The sequence below is a fragment of the Gallinula chloropus genome (genome assembly GCF_964237585.1).
Source record: "Gallinula chloropus genome assembly, chromosome: 1".
In the NCBI taxonomy this organism is placed as follows: domain Eukaryota; kingdom Metazoa; phylum Chordata; class Aves; order Gruiformes; family Rallidae; genus Gallinula; species Gallinula chloropus.
In genome coordinates this window covers 85,216,670-85,232,432 of record NC_140085.1, presented here as the reverse complement: position 1 = coordinate 85,232,432, position 15,763 = coordinate 85,216,670, and the positions used below count along the sequence as shown (strand labels likewise).

Sequence of the window (15,763 nt, the reverse complement as noted above, 5' to 3'; positions counted from 1 at the left end):
TAATGTATCAAAAAGCAGGAGACATGACAGTATCACTTCCTTCCTGGGGAAAAGTCTACCAGGTATTTTGGCAGAGAATAACAAGAGCCAGTCACTGGAGAGTGATTCATCAGAGAAACAAACTACCAAGTGAAGTGCAAGATCCTCTCTCTTCTGGAGTCATTGAATCATGACTGGAGCCCTGTCTGGAAGACAGCTCCAGGTCTGCAAAATCCTGAGGGCTGTGAGAGCAGATCAGAGGAAGAATTACCACGCAGTTGCCTTCGTTTTAAATTCCTCTGTAAGCAGCTGATGCTGGGCTGCCTTTTGGTGTGACTAGGTGCAGGTCTTCTGACCCTGTGTGCATCAGCCCAGTACAAGGTACAGGGTTAAAAGCTTTCTGGATCACGTTGGTATCCAAGCGATTCACCTCCTTTGTCCTTTCTTGTCTTAGAGTCCGTGTTACACACAGTTGTGAAAAAACAGCTCAGAAGATGTGACCCTAGCTATGTTTGGAGAAGGGCTGGGGAAAAAATATCATCAGCGCTTTGACAAGTTATTTGAATTCTGCGGTGGTGAAGAGAGAAACAACCTAGTGCGGCTCTACAGGCTTTAAAGTGGGACAGTGAGCACATAGGAAAGAAGACGGATCTACAGCAAGAGGGGGAAGGTTTCTTTCTGGACAGATCAGAGTCTTATCAGGAGAGAGGGATGAGAGGGATGGTTACGGCAAGGATTAGAAATCCCAGACATTCAGAAATAACACAGAGCCTCGCCGTGTCACGAGGTTTATCTTAAAATTATGAGATGTTGTAAAGACTTGCTTTCATCTGCATCCTTCGCCTCCCACTCCCAGCTCCTTAGGTTACATGAAAATCACATTTCACAGTTTGCCTGCGACCATGAAGATCAGCGTTTTGCTTTGTGAACAAAGTGAAAGCATGGGAGTTAATGACTCCAGGAGTCTGGAATTCATTCCCAACAACCGGCTCACTGATCTAGGGACAAGGCAAAGATTTCGCTAAGTTACGGGGATGTTACCTTGCACTGTCACGAGAGTTCGCGTATTTTGGGAAGATGATGGCCTTCTCGCTTAGACAGCTCGGGATCTGAGTCATTCAAAGGACTTTCTGCTCTTTGCCCTCATTTTAGCTCTGTGCAGGACAAAGAAGGAGCAGACAAAAACCTGGTGACCCAGCACACAACACCCAGAAGGGTCAGAGTTGAGAAGGAGGCCAGAGAGAGCATCGTGTAGCTAGGATGCTCGGGCTGCCTAGCTTTGTCTGACTAATAATGAAAGGCAGCAAGCATGTCAGAGAGTGTGAAAGAAACAGATCAATAGAGAGATAAAACTGAGATGGAAGAAGCTGGTGAGGGGGTGGGGAAGAGTAATAAAGCACTACAAATCAGCAGGGCTATGTTTGAACCTGATTTGAATGCACTCTGTGCTGGTGTAAGGCTTCGGTGAATCAGCCCTAAATACAGAATCGGAGCAGGAGAAGTAGGAAGGATATGGGAGGTTCTCTTGTTAATGCTGCCCCGTAACCTGCCTCCACAGCACTGGCCCAACCTTACAAACCCTGCTTCTCCTTTAATCCTGCTAGCTCTGAGAGTGCAGACTGATAGCCTTTCCCTGCTGCCCTGGGCCACCATGATCCTCAGACTGTCCCAAAAATCTGTCTGTCAGGTAAAACACGCTCTCGGTCATATTTTACCTGGGTGCAGGAAAGCTCCTTATCACCTTGTTCATGGAGGATCCAGGGCAGGAAAATGTCCCAAACCCGTGGGTTCAGGGCGCTTTTCTAGGAGAGATGATTGGCAGTGCCCACATGTACGTACCAACAGAAGCTGACTGGAGGAGCCTCTTTGCTCAGCACCAGAGGCAAATGGGACGGAGACATCCCAAAGCTAAGAGGGTGCCTGAGTGCGTAAATGAAAACATGGTCTACCAGGACAGGACTGAGGGTCTGGGTACCTTCCCTTAACCAGGCCTTCGGGCACCTGTTTGCCCCCCTGGCCCAGGCACCCAGAGGTGTTTTGCTCCTTCTGCCTGGAATTAGTTTTGACTGACTGCCACCTAACTCCAGTGGTATGACCATTGACATTAGGAATTTGGTTTTCTACACTCACCATTGCTGTGCATAGCGCTCCCTTCCTCTGTCATAGCCTCAGTGTGGAGACTAAGCGTGGAGGAGCCTCAGGGACTGAAAGGACCCTGAGAAAGGGTAAGGACAATAGCTATGGCTGTTCAAATGCTCGTGAAGCGACCTCTCACTGGGAGACACAATGACCTAACTCCCCAGTGCAGCCATGGGTTGTATTCCCTAGCTTTAGAGTCATGTTTGGAGAAGCACAGAACCCTGAAGGAGCTTTCTCCACGACTCAGCCCCAGCAGCTGAGTGAGAAGAGCTAGCGATGAGAAGGGAGTTGTTGATACTGGCAAGTAAAACCTTCGCAAACTTAAGACTTTACCCAGACGAAGATTTCAAGATGTTATGCTTATTTCAGGATGTCACGCTTACAGAAGTCTGGCAAAGCACAAGTCAACGGCCTTTAACACGTGTTAAAACTGATCAGGCTGAAGACTGATTCTCCTGCTGGCAACCACGTGCTGGAGCGCAAACTTGCCCTGACAGCACTAAGACTTTAACATGCTAAAACCATGTTGCCTGCTCAGACTATACGGGGCTCCCATCAGTTTGCTGCCTCCTTTGCTTTCATGGAAAAATCATTGCTGATTTCTGAAGGAGCCAGCCATGAGGAAGTTGGTGCCGGACTGGAAACTCTCAGCCAAACAGCTAAAGGCTGCTTAATGAAAAGAGTATTTGCTGACTGCACTCCTCCCAGCCCCCCTCACAACTCACCTCTGCCTAGGACATGATTTATACAAGACAAGAAGAGTTATGAAGGGTTATTATTTTTTTCCAAAAATGACCCTCACTTTTTAGTCCCATCATTGTAAAAACAGCTCGTTCCCATAGCACGGGGAAGCGTGCCCTGGGTGATGCCTCCTGACAGCATTACACTAACTCATTTGCCATCCAAGAGATACCTAAAATATACCATAAACATTACTATCCTTGTGGAGTGTTTAAATGATCTTTTTATGGGCCTGCTTTGCCTGCATCATGGATGCTTTTCTGGACAAGTGCAATGGTTAATGATTCAGCAGATAGTAAAGCAATTTTTTTTGTGTGTGTGTGTAAAAATTAATGCAGTACAGGGTGCATGCAGGGATTTAGGGAATGTACAGTTTAAATACCTAAAGGATGGTGCTTTGCCACTTACAACTTTTTACATTTAGATATCCCCAAGATACTGCCCAAAATAGTGAGTTCTTAGTGGTGTGAAAGCAGAGCAGAGTGATGTGTAGGCACACACGGGTTATTCCACGCGCTGCTTTTATTGCTGGTTGGCGCTTACGGAATACATCACTGAAATGTGAAGAACGCTGTGCCACAGAGTGGCCTGCTTTCTCATCAGTTATTTTAGCATAAATATTGTATACACGGAGTGGATCGTCACCGTGCAGGGGAAGATCAGTAAATACACAGATATTCAGGTGGTATCCGTGCCCATCGCGCCTGCTGCAGCCAGTTGGACGACTGGGCGGCTCAGAGGAGTTCTTGACAGATGGGCTGGGAAGAAGGGAAGAGCGAGCAGGTGCTGGCGCTGAGCAGGGCAGGGCATTGGGAAAGCCGTGGAAAACAGGCATTGCCGCTGGCTGGTGCCTGCGCCCAGCGCTGGCGACAAACTAACGGCCACGGTCAGCCCGGGGTGCTGGCTGCACCCCTGGCAGCCCCTGTGGCGGCAGAGTCCTGGCCTCGGCAAGCCTAGCCGACGTCTGAGGCCCGGGGACGTGAACCTTGGCGTCCCTGGGTTTTGGAAAGGGGTCCCTGGGGCACGGCCATCCCGCCCGGGGCCAACCTGCCCACACCAGGCCTCCCCTCGCACCTCACGCCAGGCCAGGCCGCGCCCCGGGCCCCAGCGAACAGCCCGGGCCGGCGCAGCGCCAGGCACCCGGCGCGGGCCCACGCCTGCCGGGCCCCGCCCGGCCTCGCTTGGCCCCGGGGCCGGGCGAGGTCGGGGCCAAGGCCGGCAGCGCCCCGGGGCGGCCCTCGGCTGCCAAGGCGGCGGCGAGACACCTCTCTGGCCGGCGGGGGGCGCCTTCGCAGCGGGGCCCCTCGGACGTTGGGCCGGCCAATGGGGAGGCGGCGGGGGCGGGCCGTGCAGCTGCCTCCCCCAGTGGGAAGCGGGCGCGAGGCCCCGGCGCGGCGGGGTTGGGTGGCGTCGGTGTCCGGAAGTGTCCGCGCCGCGGTGGGGCGGGGCCGGGCCGCGCCGCGCCGGGGCTGAGCCGATCGGCGGGTGGCGCCCGGCGGCGGGGCCGGGAGCGGGACCTGGGCCTTGTGAGGGGCGAGCGCGGCCGCGGCGGGGCCCGAGCCCCGCGGGGGGCGGCGGTAGCGCCATGGCGGCCGAGGGGAAGGTGATGGGGCAGAGCCAGGAGCAGTTCTTGCTGCTGGCCAAGGCGGCCCGCGGAGCCGCCCTCGCCAGCCTCATCCACCAGGTGCTGGAGGCCCCGGGCATCTACGTCTTCGGGGAGCTGCTGGACATGCCCGCCGTGCGGGAGGTGAGACCGGCCCGGCCCAGGCCCGGCCCGGCCCCCGCGGCCTGCTTCGGGCGGCGGGCCCTGCCCGCGGCCCGGGCCGGAGGCCGGCGGGGCCTGACGCTGTGTCCCCGCAGCTGGCCGACAGCGAGTTCTCCCCAGTCTTCCGCCTCCTGACCATCTTCGCCTACGGCACCTACGCGGACTACTTGGGTGAGGCCGGGCTCCGGGGCGGCGGGGTCACGGGGAGGTTGGGGCGGGGGGGGGGCCCTTTCCTCTCCCGGTGAGGCCGGACCCTCGGCGCAGAAAACGCGCCAGAGCTGCGAGGCGCTTGTAGACTCTCACCCAAAGTGCTCCCCCTTTGCAGCAAGAGCTGGCCTGGCGCCTGATTGCGGTTTGGGCATGAGGCCCCCAGAGTACCTGACAATAATTAATGCTGCTGTTTGCCAACTGAGTGGGGAATTTCCAAGAACATCTTGATAGATGTTTTTGAGGGGCAGGGGGAAGGATTTAGGTATCCACTGGGATGCGGAGACCTCCATAAATAAGGCATGGGACAGCTAGAGAGGATGGCTGAGGGGAGGAAGGGCTGCACAGAGAAGGTCTATTGAGCTGAGAATGAATGGGGATGGCTTGACAAGACGAAGCATTGCTTGGGGGGTTGGTGTGCAGGTGCTGTAAGAAACAGGTATGGTGCAGATGCTTTTGTGCAGGGCTGGGAATGGAAAATAAGACATAAATTCTTACACCCTGTTCTTTTCCCTGAAAACAGCTGAAGCAACAAACCTCCCTCCCTTGACAGAGGCTCAGAAGAACAAGCTGAGGCACCTGTCAGTCGTCACTCTGGCTGCCAAGATCAAGGTAGTGACCCTATTTTTCCCTGAGTTCTCCTTCCAGTGGAACTCCCTCATGCTAGTTCCCATGGTGTTTCCACAGTGCATCCCGTATTCAGTGCTGCTGGAACAGTTACAGCTGAAGAACGTCCGTCAGCTGGAGGACCTTGTCATTGAGGCTGTGTATGCAGATGTGCTGCGGGGGAGCCTGGATCAGCGAAACCAGCGCCTGGAGGTGGATTACAGCATTGGGAGGGACATCCGCAGGGAGGAGCTGAGCACCATCACCCGCACCTTGCAGGAGTGGTGAGGAGGAAGACCCCAATACTAACGCCCAAAGAAGGTTGCAGGAGTGGCCAGTGGCGTTCTGGCCCCTCTGTGTGTCACTGGGGGGTAGTGGTGTGAGTTGGTCTACTCGATCCACTTTCCTGTACTCCAAGGGAAAGTACTTTTCCGAATTCCCCCCTTTGTTGCTGGAGGGGTGGTGAGACCAAAGCAACCTTTGCACAGTCCTGGCTGCTGGCCAGAGGCTTTCTGAGTATGTCTCTCTAGTTCCTAACCTGGTGTCACTTTGTTATTTTTTCCCCCTCCCAGGTAATAACATCACTGTGTTACTACATTAGACTCTTGCTCCCGTGTCTTTCCCTGCCTGGTGTAGCCATCACCTGCCAGTCTTTTTGGCCTCTAGAGCTGAAATATGTCACTTTTTGTGTTTCTTTCTGTGCTTTGTTAATGACCTGGCCTGTTCAGCTCTGCGTCTTCTCCCCAGGTGCCAGGGCTGTGAGGTTGTCCTGTCGGGCATCGAAGAACAGGTCAGCCGGGCCAACCAGCACAAAGAGCAGCAGCTGGCACTGAAGCAGCAGATAGAGAGCGAGGTGAGTGGGATGAGGAGGGAGCAGCCAGTGCCCCACACTGCAGACGTGGAATCAGTACCCTGGGGGTACTCACGTGGAATCAGTACTCACGGGGAGGGGGTGGGGTGCCTGAAGAAGAGTCCCAAATCCATTAAACACTGTTCTACAGTGCAGAGGTCTGGGCAGCTGACAGCTCTCATTTGACTTGAGCTTTCAGCTCTTAACTCCAGAACTTGCTTTAAAAAGAAAAAAACGAACCAACCAACCAACCAAAACCCCCAAAAACTTGGGAAATTCCTTGGTTCCTTCTGTCGCTGCAGGTGGCAAACCTGAAGAAGACCATTAAAGTGACAACAGCAGCCGCTGCAGCAGCCACGTCCCAGGACCCAGAACAGCACCTCACAGAGCTCAGGGAGCCAGCCCCTGGCACCAACCAGCGCCAGGCGAGCAAGAAAACTTCCAAAGCCAAAGGGTGAGGAGTGGGGGCAAATGAAGAGGGCCACTCTGTGGGGGGGTGTCTCTGTGTTTTCAGGAGGTGAGCTGAGGGGAACCTTGTGTCAGAGTCATGACGTTACTGACTGTAGGGGTCTGCTCCCTGGGCATGGGCTGCTCAGAGATGTAGTCCCTGCTGAGGTCGCCTCCTGGTAATTTGGAGGAAGATGTCTGCAGCTCTTCATCTGAAGCAGACTTCATAACCTTTCCTTGTGTTCACTTGTGAAGGATGTCAGCTACTCTTCTTTGCCTGTGTTTAGAAAAGGAAATCAGGGATAAGCCTTAGTGTCCACTCTGATTTTTTCATTTTGTTTTTTCCTGTCTCTTCACAGGCTCCGTGGCAGCGCGAAGATTTGGTCTAAATCAAACTAGTTGGATCTCCCTTCACAGCTGGGAGGGTGAGAGGAAGAGATTTGGGGGATGGAAAGGGGTAGCAAGTGTCCCAAGTGTGTTGCTTCTGAGCTCTTCTCTGAGATCATCTTGCCAACTAATTCTCCTGCATGTTTGTTCTCTTTCCTATCTTCTTTACTGACTTTCCAGGTAATGCCTCCCTCCTCTTCATCACAACATTTCACACTCTAGGCTGCCGGTTGTATGCGTTGCTGTTTCCCCTGCCCCTCAAATCCCCATCACCATGGCTGTGTGTTTCTTTCTCTCTTTCTCCCTGTCTTTTGACAGGTCAATTTAAAGAGCCATAAAACAGTGTTGGTCACCTTTGCAGCCACAGGGCATCACAGAAGCCTGGAAAGAGCGCACTGGTGCTCAGCGATCATTTTGGCTCTATGAGACACCTGGGATACTTTGCTCCAGGTTGCAGCTGCCATCTTTGATTGTTTAATCTTTGTTTTGCTAGGTGGGAGGGTAGTTTTTGAAGGGATTCTTTTAAAAAATATATAAATATATTATAAATATATATAAAACAAAAAAATATAGATCTATGGACATATCTATACAAACTTGTGTTATTGTGGTCGTGTCTCTCTGTCTCGTATACTGACTCTGGGTGTTCCAAAATAAGCTGTGATACTGAGAACCTCTGAGCCATTTCTGGGTGGCACCTACCCTTAAAATACTCACTTGCTTTTCCAAAGCTTCGGTGGTGCCACAGCAGCTCAGTGGAGCTGGGGCAAGTGTCCGTGAAACGGGAACGAATCATAAATCTCATTTAAAGGATTTCTTGTGTGATTGATTTCCGACTGGAATGTTCCAGAGAGGTGCTTTTCAGGTAGTCCCAGAGGGAGGTGCAGAGAGATTTATCTCAGTGCCATGTTCCACAGAGGTGGCAATGAGGGGCCTTGTCTGACAGAAAGCTGAAGGTAACAGCCAGTGCCCACCTGGCTGAGGTTTCGTGGTATCAATGCTGCTTAAGCCGTTCTTGGGTGATACTGGAGTCAGGCTGGGAGGGGGGAAAAAAGAGAAAAAAATTGAGACTTATGAGATGCCCAGATCTTGTGAGGTCCATCAGATTCCTCAGAGGATGCACCCCTGAGGCTGGCTTGAAGCTGAGTCAGTCAGCATACAAGCATTGCAGGGCTGTTCCACAACGGTATACGCTGATATACATGTAAATGGACACCGTGACTCCCACCCCTGCCTGCCTGTGCCTCTTCCCCTGTGCCAACGCTAAAATTTGATTCCTTGTACCTGGGGTTTCTGTGGGAGAGCAAACAGCTGCAGAATGAATCCAAGAAGAGAAAGCCCTCATCTCTGCCCTGGCCAGGGCGAGCTTTCTTCTGGGTCAGCTCCCTCTGCAGACGAGGGAGAGCTGGAGCTGAGGCAGTGCAGGTGGGAGCAGCCCTGGTTACGGGGGTGGGGAGGGGCGTGAGAATATGTTGGGTTTAGTGGCAGGGGGGAGCGGTCCCAACCCAATACAGAAACATCACAAGGGCTGTTCTGCACAGTGTTGCTGTTTTACCCATCCTGGGCTGCTGCAACACAGTGCTGACTTTCCCTGGGGGATCCCTGGCACTTGAACCCATGAAATTAAAATTAAGCAGGTTCCTTCCCTGTGTATAAGGTCACAGGGCAAGGCGTGCCAGCCGGCTCTGGCAGGGGGACTGCTGTCCCTGGCTGAGGTCTCCCAAGAGCTAGGGCAGCCCCCACACCCTTCCCTTTCTCCCTCCCTGAGGCATCAAGCTCAGGGAAGTGCCGAGTAGGAGAGGCCTGGCAGGAAGCTGTCCAGGCAGCAGATGCAAATCTGGCTGCACGTTAAGGGGCAGCTGAGCCGGGGTTGTCTTAACCCACCTGGAGAGGTTTGGCTGAGCGGCAGCAACGGGGAAGCTGCTTGGTGAGCCCTGTTTTCCCTAAGCTGGGGGGAGAGGTCGTGACAGTGCTTTCACCTCTTGTTCAAATTACCTCGAGCCTTCCTCCCTCCCTCTGCATCGCATCACCTGCACCTACCTCTCTCGGTGAGGACAGTCACTGTGCTTGCTGCATTTGCAGTTGTCTCTGAGAAGCTGTACTGTCAACGCATGTTGGGTTGGCTTCTGCTCCCTGGGAAGGGCTGGTCTGGGACCAAGAAGCCAGCACTGGAGGTGATACCTGGCAAGCCCTGAGCACCTGCCAAATGTCTGGCGCTGAGGAGATGCTTGCAAAGCTGTTGGGGTGTGATGTGAAGGAGAGAGGAGAACAGGCTTGGGGTGGAGCTGAGCAGCCAGACAAATCACCTGTCCTCACAGCCAGCTAGGCTGGAGTGGTGGCTCTAACAGGGCTGGAGTGGTGTCACCTCCAGGGAGCACTGAAGTTACCAGTACAGTAGAATATTTGCACCCCACAAGAATCCCGCTGCTGCTTGGGAAGAGCAGCCATACCGGCTCTGTCCCAAGCATCTCAGCTCCCCTCGGGCCTGTGTTGGGCTTCGCTCTCTTGAGCTATGCTGTGGCTATTAGGTATGAAGTGTCTCTTAAACGCCCCAAACCCACAATTCAAATCCAGGCTGCGGATCACGAGGTGGGGGTGGAGGCCCCCCTGAGCCAACGCAGAGAGCTCCATGTTGATGGAACGTTACGTGCTTGCGTGAGCCCCCCGCACAGTGCACGGCAGCGCGGAGCAGCGCCTGAGCTCCGCATGCGTGCGTGCCCCACTGGCCTGGGGAGCACCAAAACCCATGCACAAGTGGCAGCAAGCAGTGTGGACCAACACGGGGTCCTGGTGGGACCGCGCCGGTCGCAGGCGGTGCCACACAGCCCTGAAAGTCTTCCACTCTGCTTACTTTGTTCAAAGGCAACACCTTTTAAGACCTCGATTAAGAGAAAGGAAGTAGAAGGCAGCAGACAAAATTACTTCAGACCTTTAGTATGACTGAAAACTAAATGAGAGGTGTGCAGTGCAGAATGAAAATACTGCTGCAAAGTGCCTTGCCGGATGGCAAGCAGCGGGAGGGAGCATGGGGCTCCCCTTGCCCCTCACCCTTCTGTTGTCCTGCTCACCTCAGCCACCACACTGAAAATTCTGTCAGAGAGGACATGAAGATTAATTAAGTTCTCATTTGTAAATCACTCTGAAGATGGCAAGAGTGAGATTAGTACTGGGCACTATTATTGTTACAGTTTTCATTTTAATTTTAAATGTCTTTGTGGTTTTAACTCTGTTTTGTCCTGAAGGAAAAAAGTGAGGAAAAGACCCTGAGTACAGCAGGTGAGAAATACCTGTGCACGTGACACCCCCTTTCTTGAAGGTGGGGGTGGTGCAGCTTCCCCCTCCCCTGGCCACTTTGCAATCCCAACGTTGTGTTCTTGTCTTGGTTACCAGTGCAGTGATTTGGGGTGATCAGGTGCTCCCTAACCGTACCTGGAACTCCTGATCTGGATGGTGCCAGAATGGTAATGACAAGAATTATGGCCTGAACAGAAAGAAAACACTGACCAAAGCCGATCACCTAGTGATCCTATAAGCAACAATCCTACATGAGAGCCGTTGAGGTCTCCAGGATCACAGTGAGCTGTGGCCCAGCATCCTCCCTTAAACTGCTGCTATCTCAGAATTGTGCAAAATCAATTTCAAACATACTGGTGTAGTCAACAGGATCCTAGTGTCAGGTTTGTGACAGGGTGTAAGACAGTGCGGTGCCCGTCTGTACCTGGTGAGCGGGGAGAAGTGTAACAGCCAGGCATGCGCCTTGCAGGACTTTTCTGGGGCTCTCCCCATCCACCAGGGGTTTGTGCTGGGGGACCTGTGGAGGCAGAGGTGGTCTTTGTGCTTAATGGCCCTTGGCAGGGCTCCCCTCAAAAGGAGACGAAGATGTTGTTTACTGGGGGTGCTGAGGCTGCCCTTGCCCATGTTCCTCAAATGACACGTAAGTTGGGTGGAGGGGGGGGGTGGAGGGATGGTGGCGGTTGTTTTTTTATGAACAGATGGGCTGGTGTGTATCAAAGTGTGTGTCAAACGTTACCAAGCCTCCTTTGTGCCAGGCCACACTAGCTGGGGGGAGGGGGAATATCCAATGACAGCAGGTTTCCTTCCCCAGGCTGGTATGGGGTAACCCAGGAGGATGGCAGCCCTGCCTCTGCCAAGTGTCGGGATATGTGCCTGCCACCTCCATCTTCCTGTGGATCCCCAGTGCCAGACAGGCAGTGGATGCTGCAGCTTCTTTTGGGCTTGCAGAGATGCTGCAGAGGTCATGGTGACACCGGCCACTTTGCATTTACCTGTCTGTGGGATGATGTTCATGCAGACACGTGGTTCCCACAGAGTTAAAAGTGAGGATGCCTCATCTTTAACTAGTGGGTCTCTGGCTTACCTCCTCTCTGGAGGCTTTGTGTGGAAGGTGGGTGCCTGAAAGTCTGGTCTGTTGGATGGACAGACACAGATGGATGGGCGTCCTGGTCAGCTTCCCGAAGGGGCTGTACGTTCTCCCAGAGTCTCTCTACTGACAGCAGCCACTGAGGGTTGTGTCTGCCTCTTGCCACCGCTGGACCAGCCCTCTGGGGTGAGGCCCTGGCTTTGCAGGGCTACAGTGCAGGGCAAGGTAATCAGCCGAATGCCACAGTCGTGTCAGCAGCTGCAAATGCATCTCAGAGCTCTGTCATTCTTCTCTGACATCTCCTTTTTAGGCCCTGGACTAGCTTCTCATTGTCCTCCTGCGACCCGTTTCCATGGCTGTCTGTCGGTGTTCCCACCTTTGGGCTCTTCTTTCCTCAGCCCTTTTCGTCATACTAGGGAGTGCTCAGAAAGAAATCCCCTCCCTGGTCTGCTGATTGCTGTGTCACCACCTGTTTCTCTCTGGAGCTGCTCCAGTTTTCCGGGAGCATCCCTGCCAGTGCAGTAGGGAACGGGGATGGATTTTTGTCTGCCTTCTCTGCTGGTGGCAGGCTTTTCCACTGGTGAGGAAAGGGTGCAATGTCCAATTATATTCATGTTGCAATGAACTCAATAGATACTGAAATGTCAGCTGGATTCAAGAGCTGTGACCTTTCCGTGGCCACAAAGGAAGTCCAGAATTACCGTAGTGCACTTGTGTGTGCACTACAAGCAGCTCTAAGCCCTCCTGCCCTGAGGCACAAAGCGAAGCCCTGGCCCCTTTGAGTCAGGAGAGAATGTTTCTGGGGAAGTTTGCCCCATGTCCTGCAGGATTCCCTGCATCTGCCTCCGAAGCATCTGACACGGGCTTTGGGACACGGGAAGATGGATGGCTGGTCCATCTGGGAGCAGCAGTGAGGAAGTTCCCAGTGATTGTTTCCTCTTAGCAGCACCACTCCTAGTCCCTTGAGGAAGCTTCTCAAGTGTCAACCAAAAACTGGTTAATTTTATTGTCCCCACTCATCCCCTTGGCAGGCTGCCACAGAACCTGAGTGCTGTAGCAGTTAGAAAGGTTTTCTAATTTCCAGTTTAAATGGATTCACAGCCAGGTTATTCTCTTCTGCCTGTGCCAGCGTGGCTTTAGCTGAGAGCTGTTCTTCCTCCCTGGTGGGTTTATTTCCCTTGAGTATACACTTCACTTTGCTTAACTAACCAAACCAGCCCCCTCAGACATTGTGAGCTCCCCAGAGCTTGTAGGCTGGCCTCTAAGCTTGCTCTTACCTGCACTTGAGTCTAGCTTTCCTGACTAAAAATGAGCACAGTTCTTTTCCACAGGTGAAGCCTCACCAGCATCTTTCACAGCAGCAGCAGCACTTACCAGAAACACCTCCTGGATTGTGTGTGTCTTCTCCCCATTGCCTCAGTAGGTACTTAGTTGTTACAAGATTCACCGGTGGCCATGAGCCTTTCTTCTTTTCTGCTGGTTGTGATTAAAGAGGCTCCAGTTCGCAACGAATAGTCTTGATTTTATGTGCCTTTTCCCTTTTGCTTTGTGCTACTTTGATCCCTTTGCTGTTACTGATATCCTCAAGGCCACCTGCGACCTCCTGTGTGATACTCTGATCCAGTGTGGTGACGTGTCTAGACTTTATTTACTCATGTATTTATTTTTTTGCGGTCTTTGTTCACCTTTTCTCTTATTAGTGAGGGATGGATATTGTGAGGCCAGTATGTCTACTTCGCCCGTACCTCTGATCATTATGGCACCAGCAGCTGCAGATAGGTACTGCCTGTTCTAGTCCCTTTGTGTCTCCTCCCTCCCTCCCCCACCCCCTTTGTATTAAGTGCCCTTAATTTTACAAACCCAGCCAGCCAAAACAGCCAGATGTGAGGAGATGGTGGAAGTGATTATAACCTAAGTGGAGTTTCTCCATGGGGATGTTTTTTGAAGTGGTGTCTTTTAAAAAAGAAAAATCCCAGGAGGAAAAAGTAGTTACATTTAAGACAGGACTGAAAAATAAACCCAAGTAATTTCTTTGGTGTGTTCTGGAAAGAAGAAAAATGTTACAAAATCAAACATGTGATTTTAACCTGGACCCTGCATTGAGGTCTCTTTTAAATCCCATGGCTCTCCAGCACTAGAGTCGGTACCACGGGAGGGGCATTTGCCTGTGGGGTTTTACACTCTCACCCTGTGGAAGTGTGTATTTCTTTCCCCAACAAACCATGGTGCCCAGAGACTGCGCCATTTCCCGCAGCTTGCTCTGTGGTTCCCCATGCTTTGAAGTGCCCCTCAAGCCACCAGTTCTTTTCCTCCCCTTCCCACTCCCCCCTGCAGTCTGGCACCACTTTCTGATCCACCTATTTGTTTGAAGCCTGAAGGGACCAGAGCTCGACTTCTCAAGTGGCCAAGAACCACCTTGCCCCATTGCTGCTCCCACTCTCCGACTTCTTGAGACACCCCATCTAGGTCCGGAGTAGGAGAGCTGGGAAACCCAGGTGATGTGCCCCCATGGAGGTCTGCATCCAATTTCCAGTCCAGTCATTAGAATCATAGAATCATAGAATCCCAGACTGGTCTGGGTTGGAAGGGACCCCATGGATCATAGAGCTCCAACCCCCCTGCCACAGGCAGGGACACCAACCTCCAGGCCTGGATCTACACAAGGGTGCCCAGGGCCCCATCCAACCTGGCCTTGAACACCTCCAGGGATGGGGCATCCACCACCTCTTCCAGCACCTCACCACTCCCTCTGTAAAGAACTTCCCTCTAATATCTAATCTAAACCTTCCCTCCTTTAGCTTTAGTCCATTCCCCCTTGTCCAGCCATTATCTGCTCTTTTAGGCAGCTGCAGGTTTTCTGCTGGGTCGAAGAGCCCTCTACTGTCAGAAGCCTCATCACCACAGAGGTAACGTCAGCCCGTGCTCAAGGGGAATGAGCTCAGACACGGGTCTTGAGTTCACCTTATCTTCTAGTGTTGGTCAGTGCTTCCAGGCTTGGAGTTATCCTTCTTGCTGCCTTCTTGAGTCCTCCTAATCTTTAGCGTCCTTCCCAGTGCTGCATACTCACATTTCACACAAAACGGGTTCACTACTGGAACGTAGGGGAGAGACTTCACCCCCCCTCCTGGCTAACACCTCCACGTGTGAGCCATCTCCCACAGCTGAAGAATTAGGCAAGTAACGTTCATTTACTTGGTTACCTCCCAAGCCCTAATTATTTTTGAAGTCCCTCCAGAGTTTCCAGAAAACGCTCCTCCATCTTGAAGGGGCCCTGACCACGCTAATGTTCCTGGATGGACGCCTTTCTGCTTCCAGTGCAGCCAGAGCACTCGCTGTTTGTGTAAGAAACACCACACGGGCTGCTCCGCACGTCTCTGCTCCCATCGTTTATCACCTTCATTGTTTCTTCCGTCCTCTGAAAGCCTCATCAGCTCTGGCTCAGTATCCTCTTTCAGATCATTAATCAAATTACTAATGAGCATCAGTTTCAAAACAGTATCCTACCAGAAATAATTTCATATTCTGGGGTCTCTTCTTCCCCTCATTACCTGAGATCTGTCAGTGAACTGAAATTTATAATATTGTCCGTTTTGTTGTTTTAATAATTATCTCCTTATTGCAAACCAGAGCATAGCCTTGTGTGGCTGAGACAGCAGACACCTTGTGCTGGCACAGTTCGCTGCAGCACCATTGTTAACCCAACCCATGATTTCATCAGAAAATATTACAGTTGTTGGACAGGAACAATTCCAATAAACTGAGATCTAGAACGTTATAAAAACTGACAAATCCTCTTTTATTTTAAAATGTAATGCTTTTTCCATCTCCTATCCTGACTTAATGTCAGTTTACAGCTGTGGATTTCATCTCATTTACTGTTTACAAACATTGGCACAAGGTTAACTTTTTGCAGGTTCATCTCATGTCCCCAGTGGTCTTCAGTGCTTTGAAAAGTGCAGTGGAAGCTGCACAGAGCTTCTGAGTTATCCACAAAAACATTTAAGGACAAAGTTCCCTGTACCTCTAACACCCCATATGCTCACAACAGATTTTCAGATCTGGAAAACTGAATGTACAACAAATAAAACCTCTTAAGTTTCTATTTGTGTGCAGCCAACGTGCTCTCATCTGAGGCTGTCATCCCTCTTTCTGCCAGTGTTTCCAGTCTCTCTCTACCTCATTCTGTGCCACCCTCTTTCCTGCCCCCACGTCCGGTTAAGCACAGCAGACCCCTCTGTCTCACTCCAAGGCATCCTGCTCG

At 52.1% G+C, this 15,763-nt stretch overlaps 1 protein-coding gene across 2 annotated transcripts; it reads left to right on the top strand.

Moving 5' to 3' along the window:
- The first annotated feature begins 4,316 nt into the window (after nucleotides 1-4,316).
- Nucleotides 4,317-7,733, top strand: COPS7A (COP9 signalosome subunit 7A). 2 transcript variants are annotated; one of them, XM_084268818.1, is made up of 8 exons: nucleotides 4,317-4,606; nucleotides 4,720-4,795; nucleotides 5,355-5,443; nucleotides 5,519-5,721; nucleotides 6,185-6,290; nucleotides 6,590-6,741; nucleotides 7,094-7,159; nucleotides 7,302-7,733. In XM_084268818.1, exons 1-7 carry the CDS (start codon nucleotides 4,445-4,447, stop codon nucleotides 7,131-7,133), a joined length of 828 nt encoding a protein of 275 aa, XP_084124944.1. In that variant the 5' UTR covers nucleotides 4,317-4,444; the 3' UTR covers nucleotides 7,134-7,159; nucleotides 7,302-7,733. The 2 variants fall into 2 exon arrangements, with proteins under 2 accessions (XP_084124944.1, XP_084124943.1); XM_084268817.1 differs by having other exon boundaries at nucleotides 7,094-7,733.
- The last annotated feature ends 8,030 nt before the right edge of the window (nucleotides 7,734-15,763 follow it).

Coding starts and splice junctions, on each gene's coding strand:
- COPS7A (XM_084268818.1), top strand. CDS start 4,445: ATGGCGGCCGAGGGGAAGGTGATGGGGCAGAGCCAGGAGCAGTTCTTG. Junction 4,796..5,354: donor CACCTACGCGGACTACTTGG/GTGAGGCCGGGC, acceptor CCCTGAAAACAG/CTGAAGCAACAAACCTCCCT. Junction 5,722..6,184: donor ACCCGCACCTTGCAGGAGTG/GTGAGGAGGAAG, acceptor TCTTCTCCCCAG/GTGCCAGGGCTGTGAGGTTG.